The 17,560-nt window shown below is 35.9% G+C and overlaps 1 protein-coding gene across 13 annotated transcripts in view; it reads left to right on the top strand.

The window, feature by feature from the left end:
- PTPN13 (protein tyrosine phosphatase non-receptor type 13) overlaps positions 1–17,560 on the top strand; it is a 233,895-nt gene that overhangs the window by 163,410 nt on the left and 52,925 nt on the right. For 9 of the 13 annotated variants that reach the window (XM_045473439.1, XM_045473437.1, XM_045473434.1 and 6 more), the window contains 5 exons: positions 1,323–1,505; positions 4,464–4,626; positions 9,032–9,449; positions 9,587–9,684; positions 11,189–11,245. In XM_045473439.1, the coding sequence (XP_045329395.1) occupies positions 1,323–1,505; positions 4,464–4,626; positions 9,032–9,449; positions 9,587–9,684; positions 11,189–11,245 (919 nt within the window). The remainder of the gene's footprint in view (positions 1–1,322; positions 1,506–4,463; positions 4,627–9,031; positions 9,450–9,586; positions 9,685–11,188; positions 11,246–17,560) is intronic. The other 4 variants (XM_045473442.1, XM_045473441.1, XM_045473440.1 and 1 more) reach the window with 1 other exon arrangement.

The following is a 17,560-nucleotide window of genomic DNA, read 5'->3' as shown; positions in this document are numbered from 1 at the left end:
TATTTAAGTAATCTCTACACTCAGGATGGGGTTGAACTCACACCCCTGAGATCAAGAATCATATGATATGCTCTTTGGACTGAGCCAGTCAGGTGCCCCATATCTGGCCCTTCAAAGAAAAGGTTTTACCCACCCCTGATATAACACATTTCCAATACCAAAAAGTGTCTTCATGTCCCTTTACAGTCAGTCCACTTCCCCCACCCCCACCGCAGCCCTTGGCAACTACTGATCTGCTTTCTATCACCATAGTTTTTTCTTGTCTAGAATTTCATATAAAGAATTATATATTATGTAGTCTTCTGTATCTGGCTTTTCTCACTTAGAATAATACTTCTGAGATTCATCCATAGTATGATGTGTATCAGTAAGGTTTTTTTTCTTTTCTTTCTTTCCTTTTTTTTTTTTTTTTTTTTTTTTTTATTGCTGGGTAGTTTTCCTTTGTACTACACTTTCATCAGTTGATGGATATAGAGCTGCTATAAACTTTCAAATACACATTTTTATGTGAACATATGGTTTATATTTCTTCTGAGTAACTACCTAGTAGTAGGGTTGCTGGGATCTATGGTAAGTGCATGTTTAACTTTATAAGAAACTGTCAAATGTTCTAAGGTGGTTGTCCAACTTCATAGTATTACCAGCAGTGTGTGAAATTTCTAGTTGTTCCGCATCCTCAAAATTCTTGGTATGTTCAGTCCTTTACACTTTAACTATTGAAATAGGTAAGTAATGGTATATCATTGTGGTTTTAATTTATATTTCCCTAATTACTTTCATGTTGAGCATCTTTTCATTATTTGCCATTCATATATCTTTTTTGTTGAAGTGTCTAATAAAATATTTTGCCCCTTTTTGTATCTGGTTAAGTGTCTCCTTATCGCTGAGAAGTACCTGTTTTTTTAATATATTCTGGATGCAGTTGCTTTATATATATATATCTCCTAGTCGGTGGCTTGCCTTTATATTTTATCATTGACTTTTGAAGAGTAAAATTTTCAGTTTACCAATTCTTCCTTCTAAGATTCATGTTTTTTATGTCCCATTAAAGATATCTTTGTCAAACCCACACCCACAAAGATTTTCTAAGCTTTACAGCTTTAGCTGCTATATTTAGGTCTGTGATCCATTTGGGGTTAATTTTCATATACTGGGTGTAGTAAGGGTCAAGATTCATTTTCTTGCATGTGAATATCTATTTGATTCAGCACATTTGTTGAAAAAACTGTTCTTTCCATGTTAAACTAGGATGGTACAACTTCTGTATCTGTATGCCACCCTTTACTAAGGTGCATTGCTATGGTGTGGTATTGTTCCAACAGGTCTGTCAAAGGCTGACAGAATATGGAGTTCATTTTCATCGAGTGCACCCTGAGAAAAAGTCACAAACTGGAATATTGCTTGGAGTCTGTTCTAAAGGTGTCCTTGTGTTTGAGGTTCACAATGGAGTTCGCACATTGGTCCTTCGCTTTCCATGGAGGGAAACCAAGAAGATTTCTTTTTCCGTATGTCCATTTTAACCCCTTTTCATTACATTTTAAAATAGGTGTTGTCAATTTCAAATGTAACATATTAGTTAATTTTCCTTAAGTAAACTCTACATCCTTCTATTCAGTAAGGCTAATACATTTTAATACTATTTACTCTCCTTTCTTAATTGTAGGAAGTATTATTAGGATTTTATTTGGTTTTAGTTTTCTCAGGAAGTAATTTTTAAAAGAATAGTATACATTCCTAGCTGGTTACATGCTCAGTTAACTTTAGTTAAATTACAACCAAGTTGACTTTTCTGTTAATTCAGAACTTATTCTAGCATACTAACTTCTCACATGGAGAAGCTCCTCTAATATATTTAAAATAAATAATTACTTTAACCCTAGTAAATTTTATCTAGCTCAATGTTGGGTCCCTCACAACAACTGTTTTTGAACCTTAGCAGTCCAGAAATGTATTGGATTTTATGAACTAAAGGACTTTTTGTGTTTTTTTAATGTCCCAGGACTTTCTGCAGATTTAAGTTTTAGTGTATACTTCCTGTGATGATAACACTTTTAGAATATCATGTTTATGAAAGATAGTGAGCTGTAAAGGCATATTTTGATTTTGGAAATTGTTGTGGAGTATCTGAACATTGAAATGCAATTGGGAAGCCCCAGAGATGAATCAAAAATTATGTTGAGGTATTTGTTTTCCTAATGGTATTCGGGGTCCACTGACATCTCTAATTCATACTTGGGATGAAACAGGGTCTCACTAGTACAAGGGTTATAAGGATACCAGTCTCAAAGTCCCAACTCACTCTGGTTAATCTTCAACCTGGAGACCTTTTGAAATCAGTTCTAGACTTGACGGTGAGCTGGTTGGTTTTCTGTGAAACTCTGAGATACACTAAGATTACCAGATAATAATGTGTTCTCTCAGGAAAGCCCAGACATTCTCATGTTCCCAAGATAGTCAAGACCAGGAAATTACCAGGGTATAATGTACATTCCCCAATGGAAATGCTGGCAGCACAAATATCTGGAGGAAACCTTAGATTAATTAAATACAAATCTAATTTTGACCAGTTTAGAAAAGGCAACAAATCAAATAAATTGTCTAGCATTCAGCTCTCTGTTGTTTGCCAAGCTATCACACCAGCCCCGCTATATATAGAACTGGCTGTGATTAGCTCATATTTAAAGATCTCCAGTAATAGAGAATAGACCACATTCTCAAGCAGACTGATCCTTGTGTTTAGCAAAACTTGTTTATCCTAAAGTTCCTTCTCCAACACAGAGCTCTCTTTTTAACCCTCCTTTTTTTTTTTTTTTTTCCCACTAGCTTCTGGGGAGCTGGAAAAGTCACCCTTTGCCCTTCTCATCTCTCACAATTGAATTCCCTGGGGCACATTTCTTGTCCAGTCTATCAGTAAACACTTAGAATCAATTATTTTTATGACTTGTTTGAAACCTGTAACTATTTGAATAGTTACTAGGTGTATCACTGATAGTCAAGATACTAGTTTGGTGCTACTGTGTCTTTAACTCCCCTTTAATACTCCCTGATTTCCTTTTTTTAGCAAAGAGAGAACAGGGTCCCAGAGATTTCATTGGCAACACATCCAGCTAGAATTTAATGATCTCATTTTGTTCTTACTGCATTGATTACATATTTTTAATAGCTGGACTCTATTTATGGCAAGTGGTACTAGTTTTCTATTTATAGCTGTGATACAAAGCTTAAATGAATTTATGTAAATAAGCAAAGTCAATTTAAAAAAAATTTTTTTTTCAACGTTTATTTATTTTTGGGACAGAGAGAGACAGAGCATGAACGGGTGAGGGGCAGAGAGAGAGGGAGACACAGAATCGGAAACAGGTTCCAGGCTCTGAGCCATCAGCCCAGAGCCTGACGCGGGGCTCGAACTCACGGACCGCGAGATCGTGACCTGGCTGAAGTCGGACGCTTAACCGACTGCGCCACCCAGGCGCCCCGCAAAGTCAATTTTAAAATTTATGAATAAACAAGACCAGAAATTATGAAGAAGGCACCTGCATGATTGAAGTTTGAGTAATACTCTGTTATTGTGTCGTTTGTTAGCCTTACCAAATTTGACTTTCCCATGCCTGCTTCTCCATTTGAAGACAAGGGACATGAATAGGGAAAATAATTTGCACAGTAGAAGCAACCAAGAGCTAGAGTAGAGTCTAACTGGACATAAGCAATTCTCCAGAGACATTATTCTTAGGTCCCTGGCATGCTGAATGTTAATCTTTTAAGATATACGGATCACCTGCAAGCCTCACCACAGAGGTTGCAACATTTCAGATCCCCTCTTAAGCAGGAGACATCATTTTTCAAGAAATATATGAGAGATAACACTAATTGGTGGTTCTCCTGTTTCCCCTGAATTTGAATGCAAGAATCACTCTATCTCTAAATATCGATTTATTTTATCTCTCATCCCAGCAGCCATGTTACCCAGTGCCTCTCCATTCCCACATTTTGGCTTCTCCCAATTTCCATCCCAGCCTACAGGCCACCAAGATTCTTCTTGGTAGAATCACAGCTCTTATATATTAATAAATCAATTTTTGCCGAACTTCATTTTCTTACCCAAGAAGAACATATTTCCGTGACGTCTTTTTCAAACAGCTTTGGTATTTGTAAACATTGTAGTAAACTCAAAATGTTAATAATCTCATTAAGGGTAATTTTTCCCTTGCCAATAGCCGGTACACTGCCTGATCTAGGCTACGATTTCTGAAAGTGACAAATAATATTAATTTCATTTATTTCCTGAATCTGTAATAATAACAGGGTTATATTTTTCCATATTTATGTTAGAAGCAGGCCAAGGAATACTCTTGCCTCGTGGGAAATAAAAATAATATCTCTACTTATTAATTACTGTTTACAGAATTTAGTCATAAGGTGCTAGGAAAACATCCTAATTATTAATACCCCTGATTACATTGCAGAAAAAGAAAATCACCTTGCAGAACACATCAGATGGAATAAAACATGCCTTCCAGACCGACAACAGTAAGGTGTGCCAGTACCTGCTGCATTTGTGCTCTTCCCAGCACAAGTTCCAGCTGCAGATGCGAGCGAGACAGAGCAACCAAGACGCCCAAGATATGGGTAAGGACAAGCAAATTGGGTCAGATGATCAGGATATGTGCTTGATTTTTGCCACAAATTTTAAAAGAATTTCCATGTTGAGGATGAAAGTTAGACTAAGTCAAGTTTATAAAGGTGCCACAGATGAAGCCAAGATTTCAACTTCATGTTCATTTTGAAAACAGTGACCCAAAACTGTCAGGTAGTACCTGTTGAAATGTTTATTTTGTGCTTATCATTAGGCTAACTGATGTAAGTATTACATTTGGGTCACAGTCGCTACCCATAGCAAAGTTACGTGCTATTTGGGAAGTTAAGACCAACATACACGAAACAATAGTACACAATAGAGGGTCAAGGTTTTAATAACAGATTATATCATACAGACTACATGATCTACACCATAAGAACAGAGGGAGGTCAGAGGCCAGAATACTCCAGTGGTGGCAATGGAACTGGAATTTGAAGGACAAAAATAAGTAGGTTAAAGATAAATGGCAGGGCTTTCCAGGTGAGGGGAAAAACCTGGGAAACAGGGCAGGGAGCAGGGGGAGTATGCACCCAGGACAGTGAAGTGACATACCATAACAGTTAAGGGTGGCAGATTTCCCACGTGTTAGTTTTACTTGAGTGTGTCCTTCTTCAGAGACTGAGATCAATAACCACCATACACAGTGTAAATGCTCAGGAGAGTGGTTTCAGTTCCTTTTGAAAAGGAACCGTCAGAAGGAACTAGTTAAGCTCTAAAAAAAATATCTCTGTCAGAAATGAAATATTGAAAGCTTACTCTGTAAGACCACGTGTACAGATTAAAGTTACACAAAACCTAGTTGTGCATAGTAAATTCTTATAGTTTTCTGTGAAATATTCTGAAGAATTTGATTTTTAAATTTAATGGAATGGCACTGGTGACCTTGTGCAGCAGAGAGAGTCCTACAAATCCTGTATCCAAACTTTCTCATATCCTGAAACCCTACAAAAAGTGTTTTCCCTATAGGATCAGACTGGGGTGATGGCAGCCTATAGATGTTTCTCAGCCTTTCAGAGCCAAGATGGTAGGGGCTGTATGCTTATTAAAAATGAAGATTCCAAAAACCTACCTGAAACTTGGTGAATCATCATATTTGGGTGTTGGGTCTCTGGAATCTGCGTTTTAACAGGCTTTCCTCAGTAATGATTTTTATGCATGCTAAAATATGGTGATTACTGCTGTAATGTAATCTAATTATTCCTTTTCTTTCCCTACTTTGCTCTGCTAGAAAAATTGTATGCTCTTACATATTTTACAAGTGCAGTGAAATATCAAACTTATTAGAGCTATCTGTTTTCCTACCTGGACTAATATTCTATTCAATACAAATGAAAATTGAACAGTTGAAGGTTGCACCATTACAGATGTGGTATAATGTGCTGTAATGAAAAAAATCTGAAGACAAAACTACAAAGTTAGTCCTGCATCCTCCACATTCCTTATACTGAAAAACAATATAGTATAGGAGTTAAGAGCATGAACTGTGGAGCCAGACCGCCAGCATACAAACCTCACTCCATTACTTACAAGCTCTGAAGCCTTGGGCAGGCACTTAAACTCTCTGCCTTAGTTCCCTGTCTGTAAAGTGATTATCATAATGGTAATATCTACATCATGAGATTGTTGTAAAGATGAAATGAATTCATATATGTAAGCACCTTAAAGGTGCCTGACACAGAGTAAGTATTGAATAATATTATTGTTAGCATCACCATCATCAACATTGTTTTACCACTACTACCACTGATGGAAGCAGTAATCGTAGCAGCAGTATAATGACCCCTTACGAAAGGAACTGACTTCTTGCAGTCTCATTTTCCTCATCCATGAAATAGGAATGCCCTGTGTAACTCGCAGGTTTGCACCGAGGAACACAACAGCTGTGTATCCTTGAACTCCTATAAAGCACTTTAAAACAGTATTATCTACATCTTATCCTAGATTGTGTTATACCTTCAAAAGAATTATTTTTTGCTTAAAATGGCTTAAAAGTAACTACCTGCCTACTTAACTATTAGTACTAAACAAGTGAAAACAACTGGTATTATCTGTAGGAGGCTGGTGGGCTAACAAATGTATGTTACTTCTTTTGCATCGTAGAATGTTGGTGCTAGAACCTTAGAGGCTTAAGTCAAACTTCTACTGACAAGGAAACAGGTTCACAACATAGTGTCTCACCTAACTTCAAAAAGGCCAAACGAGGCTGGAACCCTGGTATCTTAATTTCTATTTGATGAGTTTTCATCAAATAGAATCAACTTCATACATAGAATGAAATTAATAATCATTTATTGAGCACTTAACTACTTGTAAGATATCATGCTGGGTGCTGTGGGATAACAAAAACAAATGAAGTCCCTCTCCCCAGAAGAGCATACAGTTAAATTGACAGCGTAAGGGAATACAAAAGGGTACAAGGGACTGAAACAATAGCACAAGCAGAGATGAGGTAATGTGGATTGCAGAATCAGTGCGGAACTAGCAAGCCTTTGAGTTCACATCTGAAACATTAGTATTAGGATGTAGGCTCATTCCAATGTCCTTTCCAATCCTGGCAGTCCATATTGGAGTCCTTTCTAGGTGAAAGGGATTAAGGACAGACCAGATAAATGAATAGTTTATGCTTCCATCCAATAAATACATACAGTATTTTTTTAAGTCCTACCCAGGAGTAGGCTATGAATGGAATTGAATAGCATAAGCTTTGATATGTTTACAAAACAGACTGTCCCAAATGTGTCCCAAAATTTGGTGTACATTTTCCTTATGGGTGAAGAAATCTGTTGGGTGTAAAGGCATTTCCTGGTAGTTGAATGTGTGTAAGACTCAGTTTTGTATCTTTGATTACAGTGTGCTCTCAAAACAAAAATAATAGATAGATATAGATATAGATATAGATATAAATAATATTACTTGCTCTAATAAAACTGTTATTTTAAGCTAAAAAGTTCATTCTGGGAATTTTTAAACCAATATCTTATTTTTATTCTCATGTTTTAACTTGGTGTCCACTCCTACGTCAGAGAAAGAACGGTGACTTTTCCTGTTGACAAGGAGATTGTCTAAACTTCATTCTGATGCATATTAAAAACCTTAAGTGTTTTCCTATCTGTTTAGGCCTGAGGTGAAATATTAATTATTAATCTTCCTAGGAATTAGAAGATAAATGAAACAGAGTCCAAAGATCTAAGTTAGCAACATTTGACAATTATTTTTTTAAAGGAAGTTGTTGTAGCTGTTTTACATAGTGGTCAAACCAGAGTCCTTATAGAGTGTAACACAGGGTTGGTATTTTCCATGGGGACACCAAACAGGGTGCATTGTAATGTGAATTACTAGTTCATGAACAACTGAATCATGTGAAATTTTGTGCTCCTGGCCCTTTATTTACATGAAAGAATTTTGATGCTAAAATTCTGTGATACAATGCTCTTTCGTTAATAGCCTCAAATGGTCAAGTACTGCCATGACATTGGCTCTCACAAAATAGAATAACCAAGCACTTGTTATAAAGTATCTCTAAATTTAGCCTCTGCAAGACTTTAGATGTGTATTTTGGAGTGAAAGGAATTTAAGCATAAAGAGAACCCCAGCTCCTTCATCATGTTAATAAAAAGAAACCAAAAAAGAAAGAAGGCAAGTAATACCTGATTCTCCCATGGCCCCTGAGCCTCACTTAAATCACAAAAAATCAACGAAGTGGGGAAGGTGAGATTGGCATAGTAATGAAACAACAAAAAAATAATTTTCTGTAAAAGCTTTTTTTTTCTTTGTGGTAAAATTTTATTGAGGTATATATAATTCACATCCTATATGGTTCACCCACTTAAAGTGTACAATTCAGTAGTTTTTAGTATATTCACAGACTTGTGCAACTATCACCACAATCCACCATAAGCTTTTAAAAATCTAATAACCAAGAACTTTTTCTCTGAGCAAAATTCTCCTATGCATAGCTTCTTTTTCAGGCATGATCTCACTATGTCAGTCGTCCAGGCTTCATCTCTCCCTCTCCCCATCCTTGGCTTGCCGATATTTTAGCAGAGACACTACTAGGGTTGAACATTTCCATGCCAAATGTTGTTGTCATTTTTAACTGAAACCCGAAATTGGGAATGTGGAGTCAGCAAGCCCAAAGCCCAGACAGTATTAGATGCACAAGTTTCATTAGATGGAGTAGGAAAAGCTACAGGGATGGAAAGATGGTTTGAAAACCAGGATCTTCCAGCCTCCTTTTTCAAATCCTTGATTGCCACAGTTGGAAAGCTACTACTTACCTTGGCAATCAAAACAATTAAAAAAAAACTGCATGCTGTATTTTATTTATTGAAATAACTCTTCTCATAAAGGTACTGCGGTGTTTCCATCGTGTAAAGCCCTCCTATTTCCTTGTAGAGAGAGCTTCGTTTAGGAGCCTGAACCTCCAAGCAGAGTCCGTTAGAGGATTTAATATGGGACGAGCGATCAGCACTGGCAGTCTGGCCAGCAGCACCCTGAACAAACTTGCCCTTCGACCTCTGTCCGTTCAAGCTGAGATTCTGAAGAGGCTATCCTGCTCAGAGCTGTCGCTTTACCAGCCATTGCAAAACAGTGCAAAAGAGAAGAGTGACAAAGCTTCCTGGGAGGAAAAGCCTAGAGGGATGAGTAAATCATACCACGATCTCAGTCAGGCCTCTCTCTATCCTCATCGGAAAAATGTCATTGTTAACATGGAATCCCCACCACAAACCATTGCGGAGTTGGTAGGAAAACCATTACACCAGATGGCAAGATCTGATACAGAATCTTTGGCAGGATTCACAAAACTTAATAAGTAAGAACATAATTACCCAACTACGTCTTTGTAAATTCTACATTTCATACATTTGTTTTTGTTTTGACGTTTTATTATTTTCACCATATCTTTTTACATTGACACATCCCCCTCCTACTTTCCTTTTCCCTCTTTAGTTCAAAGTCTGTTGCAAGTTTAAATAGAAGTCCTGAAAGGAGGAAACATGAATCAGACTCCTCATCCTTTGAAGACCCTGGTCAAGCATATGTTATAGGTCAGCATAAACAAGCTTACCTTCTTTCTCCCGTACCTCATGCTCATAGTGAAGTGAACGAAATAATGTTAGCTACCAAGATAATATCTTTGCTGCTTTGTCCTAATTGCCAAAACTGCTCATGTGTATGAAATTTTAGGCTGCTTAAAAATGCACCAAGTCAAATCAAAAACTGATTTAACAGGTGATTACTTTATGGCACAGACTGTTACTTCACTTTCTCTTGGTTGCCGAGAAAAACCATGACAGTCTTGCTGAGAGAACCCACACAGCCTGGTACCATGGCTTTGTTTTGGATAGCCTCCCTTTGGATTCTCCCCTACAAACCTGTGAAAGTGGACCCCACTCATACTATATTTTTTAAAGCAATGTTTCTTTAGGGTACTTTCAGCTTAGCGTGAATGGAATTGTCTCTGAAACCAGATAATTTTATGAAATATACTATGGTTGGTAGGTGGAAATTCTTAGTTGATTTAAGTTTTCTTCCAGTTCTCCCAGCTAGCTGGGTCACATTAATTATTTAAATGTAGAAGTGTATAAACGCATACTACCTTATAAATAGTTCAGGTTTCCTGTTGTTTTAGGCATCTTAAAAGGGAAATGCACTGCAATCTTTCAGAGGAGTAGATATTTAAGCACAAAAGTGTGAACGACTACTCAGAATAAGAAACAGCTGGGGAGACAAAAAAAAGAGAAACAAGGACACCCTCTTCTGCTGTTTTACCAAATAATACTAGTTAACTTACTTAGACCAAAGTTTGACCATTTAACCCTAATTACACAAAGTTAAAAAATATTTTCTTATTTGTAGTTGGATTGAAGATCTATGGAGTAAATGAAGTCAAAAGAGAACTCTAGTCTATAGTTGACAGTTGATATTTCCAGAAAGTAACATTACTGTATTGATGTAGGTTTCCACAGCTTTCAGAGATGATACTATCATCAATTTAAATTGAATTGGTGGAAAACTTTAGATTAAAGGCAAGATTTCACCCTATAGGTCACTCAATATGTTGAAAATAGCCTAAGAAGACACTAATTCAATCTTTCAAAAATGCTTTTCAAAGTATATTCATATATAATGGGATCTCTTATAGATTCTAAATAAAAATTCTACATTAAAATTCATCACATATCAGATGTAGAATAGTAAATATTTTTCTGAATTTGTTTTTTGATTAAGATTCTTCATTCTGATTACTGAATTTTCTTTTAACATTTGACCAAATGCTTTTAAAACTCATTTCAGTGTCATCATTTCATATTTGACATATCAGAATGTCATTATCAGAAACAATACACTTGTGTTTAAATTTATTCTGCAAAACAAGCTGATGTGCTTAATTTGGACATAAAATAATAAGCCCGTGTCAGAAGACATTTTTCTGAGTGTAAAAAATGTTTCCGCCTTAATGTTTTATTGATTTTTATGAATTTATCAGAAATTACTACTATAGTATCTGACCACTTTATAAACTGTCTAATAATTTAATTTATGCCACAGGAATGACTTTGCATAGTTCTGGAAATTCTTCATCCCAAGTACCCTTAAAAGAAAATGGTAGGTTTATAAAATGTTTTTCCCCTCATTTCCATCGTATCTTTTCTCTTGTACCTAATGAGATCATCCTGGACGTAATATTGAAGAGTCTTCAACTCCATGCTGAGGATTTTAGGCCTTATCTTGGAGTCAAAGGACAGCTGTATTTTTCAGCACCATGGTGATGTGATGGGACCTGTGATTTAGACTAATATTGATGAACTAGAGAAATGGCAAACTATAAATACAGACACTAATTGGGAAGCTACGATAGTAGTTCAGGTGAAAGGTAATTTTGATTAAAGAGTTTTAACTGAGGCAGTTATTTCAACTGAGGATGCTTGAGCTGGATCTGAAGATAAAAGGAGAAATTATCCAGGCAGGCAAGTGGATAAGCATTCCAGACCAAGGTCATAGTGTGATCAGACAAGGAGACAAGTGAGAGGATGACAGACTTAGGTAACTGCAAGGGTCTCAGGATGGAGGCACATGGGGCCAGTGTGATGCTTGAGAACTAAATAGGGACTACCTCCGAGTCTTATCCTAAATATTATGGAAAGAATTTGAAGACATTAAGTATTGAGATTTATGGTTTAGAAGGAGTCTAAGAAGTAACAAAGTTGTAGGAAGAAATTTTGTGTAGTGACCTGAGCCCGTGGATTCAAATTTTTTAATTTAGATTATAAAATGCCTTCATCTACATTATCTTACTTGATCCTTTTAACAACTTTCATGAGTATAAAGAATATTTTATTATTGTGTATATACAACTTTTCTCCAAAAATGTTTCAGTCTTACCCTTAAGTTTAGTTCTAATTTTCCTGAGAGCCAAGGCAAAAATGAAGGTATGAGAGTAGATTGAACCTATGAAACTGCAGTTTTTGTAGGTTAAAACTGTCAGAAACCAAGTACCATTTTGTATAATTATCATTTTTTAATAGCCATACCCACAGCAATTCTTCAACACAAGAAAACTTTTCTCAGAAGTAAAGTTGAGTCAAAGGGTAAAAATACACACAATATCTTAAATACTCATAGCAAATGAAAGATTTTTTATCTCATTTTTTTAATGTATAAATACTCAAAAAAATCTGAGGCTGTATCGTTAAAGAAAAAAACAGTGAATTTATACTTTGGCTTAAGTTACTAAAACCCTGATATGTAGCTCTGTGATGATTAAATGTCTCACATGGACTGAATTTACAATATTTCTGTACCTGAAATAACTCAGTTTTAACATCTCCATAATGGTAAAAATTTTGATTAATAGTTATTGAGTGCTTACATGTGCCAGATACTGTTCTAAGCACTTAGTGTTTAATCCCTCATTTAATCCCCACAACAATCCTGTGAGGCAGGTGCTAATGTTATTTTCTTTTCACAAATGAGAAACCAAAGCATACAGAGGTTGAGTTGTGCAGAAGTTCACAGAACTAGCAAGTGCTGGAGCCATGATTTGAACACAAGAAGTGTGTTTCCAGAGCCCATACTCTACTCTTTAGCGTGTCTCTAATGCCTGATCATCTGTAGGCGTTATTTCTCTAAGTAAAGGTTTGATAGAAGCTGGGTAATAATATATTAGAAGATGAGAACCTAAAATGTTTTAGCCTATGTTCTGATGGAAAAGAATATGAATTTACACTGGACACCAAATGAACAACATGTACAGGGTAATTGCTCTACTTAAACTTTCAGAACCCTCATCCTCTGAGGTTAGTGCCGCTTACTGATGAAGGCAGCTCCTTCATGAGGAAGATGACCAACCCACCTTCCTGAGGAGGTGTGCACCAGTTGCCTTGCAGACCAGTCTTATTTTCTTCAAAATTCTCTTTGAATCCGCCCACATAGCCCTGAATTAGTGCTCTGTTGAGAATCAAGTTTTCACTCAACAGAGCATAGCAAACACATTTTTCCAAATAAGGTAACTGAGTCCCAAGAATTTTAAATTACTTGTCCATGAATCAGATAAAGGACTTCTCATTGTCATTTCAGTATTCTTCTTTGCTAGTCAGGATTATTAGAAGACAATTAGAAATGAGCATCAGTTAATATTGAACTATTCATCATTTAATACAAAGACCAACAAATAAAATTCAATCTTAACCTCTTAGATGTTCAGAGACCCTTAAAGAATGTGAAACTTGAAAAAGAAGATAAAGGAAAAAGGCATGAGCCTTCGAATCATATAAAACAGAGATATGGGAAGGATTACAATCCTCTGATTAATTGTGATTTCAGAAAAAAAAAAAAAAGTTAATCTTTGAAAACACAGACTTCTTCTATTTCTTCCCAAGAGAGTAAAAACCAAACAAGAAAATATAGAACTGATGCAAGAATTATGTAAAATTGGTTTTCAGTGTTTCTTGTTTTACTATAAGTCAGAATTCCCATATAATTGAAAAGCAACTTTTAACTTGTTACCTTCCTTCCTATCCAAACCACAAAAATGGGGTCAAACACTGGACTCTTAAAAACAACATGCAAAGGGTACCTGGGTGACTTAGTCGGTTAAGCATCCGACTCTTGATTTCATCTCCGGTCATGATCTCATTTGGAGTCCTGCATGGGGGTGGATCTGGGCGGGGAGCTTGCTTAAGATTCTTTCTCCCTCTCCTTCTGCCCCTCCCCCACTTGCTCCTCACCCACACACACACACACACACACACACACACACTCTCTCTCTCTCTCTCTCTCTCTCTCTCTCTCTCTCTCTCGCTCTCTCTCGCTCTCTCAAATAAATGCAAAAAACAAAAAATTCAGGTAAAGTAGGTCATTCAAGTGCAGAGTAACTTGGTACAGACACTGAAATAAGCTTTTTAACCCAATATTAGGACTGATTATTGCCCTTCTAATCAATCTCAAGTCCAAGGAATAAAATGTTATACAAACATTTTAAAACCCACTTTGTTTAGTCAGATGTCAAGGAAGAATGTAATGCTAATGCTAGATTTTTCTACCTAAGTCTTAATTAGAATACATACAAAGTTGAAAATTATAATAAAATTGAAGCCCAAAGGGCTCACAAAAGAATTCAACAGATAACAGGAATTAACCAGAAGAAAAAAATAAAGTCAACTAAATTGAGACTGAAAGGAACTTTATAGTATATTCAAACCAAGCCTTTACATCCTGTGGGTTGAGTTGAATAAGTCCCAGAGATGTTATATGGCCCCAAATTTACAGAAATAAAACACCAAAATTGCCATTATTATCCTCCTTACCCTACCACTGAGGCAGTTAGTATATTAGGTAGGATAATAATGAAAAATACCTGTCTTTGTTTTTATACCAATAATGTGCTACAGATTCATCATCCCCAGGATTTGAAATGCATCTTTTTCTCTAGAGTGAGTGATGGATTTATCCAGAGTCTCCTCTACATACAGTCCAGTTCCTCACAGAATCAGTGGCATGGAACTGCTTGATATTTGACAAGGGTCTTTATCTATAACCAACAAAATCAGTTTTTCTTGCAAAAAAAAAAAAATTTGTTGGCTCATACTTAGATTGATTATGTGACCTTGGCCTTATCAGAAATATGCTCGTCCTGGGAAATTTCGTTTACTCATAGATATATCTATCGTTAATATGTAAAGTTATTTGAGGGGACTATGTCCACGTGAACCTTAAGAAAGATGAGAAAGGCAGCAGTGGAACAGATATGATGGAGAGAAGGTATACATTTTTCTTCCTAAATTTTACATTTATCAATCATTTTAAAGAAATTTCCCAGGTAAACATTGGGAATGACACAAGCATCCATTATTATTTAAGGAAGTGGAAATTTTGAGTTGAGCCTCTTTTTAACTTTAAAATATTTGTAGAATTTGCTGTGGTCATAGAGATACTAATGGGAAAAGAAAATTATTTTAAGGACTTAAAAATATGTATTTCTCCAATATTAAAGCTTGTTTTGTATAATAATACCAATAACCAAGAAATGTCTTCGTACTTGTGGGATGCCTGCCTGGCTCAGTCAGTTGAGCATCCAACTCTTGATTTCAGCTCAGGTCATGATCCCAAGATCCTGGAATCAAGCCCCACATGGAGCTCTGTGAGGCTGCTTAAGATTCCCTCTTTCCCTCTGCCCTTCTATCCCATTTGCTCTCTCTCTCTCTCTCTCTCTCAAATAAAAAAAGAAGTAGAAATGTCTTGAAATATCTAGCTGCCTTACTTTCAAACTCATAAATTCTATTCAGTCCTCATTGAACTCTGTAAATATCTTTTCAGTTAACTTGAGTTGTCATGTACTATATATTTCAGATCCTTCCTCTTCCATCTTTTTTGTTAAACCAGTGGAAAAGTATTTGAGCATCTATATGAATAGAAGGCATGTAGAATACAAATAGAAACTGGGCATGTTCACGGTATTGTCTAGTAACATGCAGCAGCACACCATCCTTCCTTCTTTCTGTTCCTCACATTAGTAAGTTACTTTATATCAGTGGGGTGGGATGAGGGACCGGATGAAGGACATCCCTGTCAAAAAAGAGTGGGCTAGCAAAGCTTCCCTTTCCAAAAAAATACTTATCTCCACCCTACTCAAATCTTGTACTCTAGGCAGACTGATCAATGACATTTCTCCAGGACCCTTTCTGCCTTCTTTCCATCTCAGCTTTTGCTAATTCCTTGTGTTGCTATATAACCAGCTCCATAATCTACTTATTAAAATCCTACCCCATTTCCTTGAAGTCCTCTTTATTTCTGGCAGGAAGAAGCCTCTCCTCTCTTAGAAGCTTGATTCATGCCTTTGTAACGCAGCTATTTCACTGACAGTGTTGACATTTCTATGTGTCAGTTAGGCTAGATCTTTGCTCTTACAGCCTGATCTGATTGAGCTCACAGTTACTATGCAGCAGCTTTCATAAATAAAATCTTGTTTTATTTTCCCAAATTGCCTAGTGAGAGACTTTGACAGGAAAGTTGTTCAGTCAACATTTTAAGGATGAAATAATCAAATGAATGATTACTCACATCCCACTGGTGAATCTTTGAATACAGAGAGCTTAATCTGTTTCTTCTAGTTAGGGAGATAAATATGTAAAACAATAATGCACATTTATTTTGTGTGTGTGTGTATTCTATTAATGTTTACCTGGGAAGTATCTTTACACACACACACACACACTTGACTTATTAGTCAAATAAATAATATAAATAACCTATCTTGTTAGTACATACATTGGAAAAGAAAATGGCACTTTTATTCTTTGAATCAATACGTTTGTCTTCTAACAGATACCCTTAGGAACATTAAGAATTTTGATCGGTTTTATAATTGAATGCAAAAACGATTTACATAAAGTAAATGGACTTTGCCTTTACAATGGTGACAAAAGTTTACATTTAATACCTAACCTGACCTTATTCTCGTGTTTATTTTATTTTATGGATTTTGTTCTGTTGTGGTTTGTATTTGGTTCTAGCTGAAAATTAGGATACTTGTCTATTTTAGGATAAAAGTATTTTGGGTACTTAGATGATCATATTAAGCTAGGCATTAACTAATTCATGTACTTTATGCTTATATATGTATGTGTATATATATAAATATACATATATCTTTATATCTTACACATATGTTTATATACACACCTAATATAAAGGCTCTTCACACCATTGTCAAAGGAATTTTTTTTTTTTGGAATCTTATAAATTAATTAGAAATACTGAATTACTACTCTTATTGACTATAACTAAGTTTTAGTCAAAAAGAAACAGTGAAATAGGAACTTGTATACTACAGAGCGCTAGCAAACTTGCATCAATGCTTGGTGTTTAAGAGATAAAGTTAATTTACTCCAGAGAGCAAATGATTGCTGTTATTCCTTATGATATTAAAGTGCCTTATTTCTAGAACATGAAGTATCACATTTGCATCATTTAAGCATTAATCCATGTTGTGTAAAAAAGTTACTACTTATTTTATAACATTCATATAATCTCAAATCCATAGATATTCATATGTTGGCAAATAATCTGTAATTTTCAAAAAGCTTCAATGTGTATAAGAACCATGCAGAGATGAGTTGGAGGGTTTAGCTTACAAAAATATCTTTCTGAGTGTGTTGTTTTCATCTACCACCACATCACACACAAACCATTTTGAACTAACAAATTATAATTGACGTTAAAAAGGTGTATTAATTTGCTAGAGCTGATAAGACAAGGTCTCACAGACTGGGTGGCTAAAGCAACAGAAATTCATTTCTCACCGTTCTGGAGGCTAGAAGTCTGAGATCAAGGTGTTGGCAGCATTGACTTCTTCTGAGACCTGTCTTTCTCCTTAGCTTGTAAGTGGCCGGCTTCTCCCTCTGTCCTCACATAGTCTTCCCT

Source organism: Leopardus geoffroyi, chromosome B1 (genome assembly GCF_018350155.1).
Source record: "Leopardus geoffroyi isolate Oge1 chromosome B1, O.geoffroyi_Oge1_pat1.0, whole genome shotgun sequence".
Taxonomy (NCBI): domain Eukaryota; kingdom Metazoa; phylum Chordata; class Mammalia; order Carnivora; family Felidae; genus Leopardus; species Leopardus geoffroyi.
Note: the sequence above shows the minus strand (reverse complement) of the source record. Positions and strands in the feature narration are given on the sequence as shown.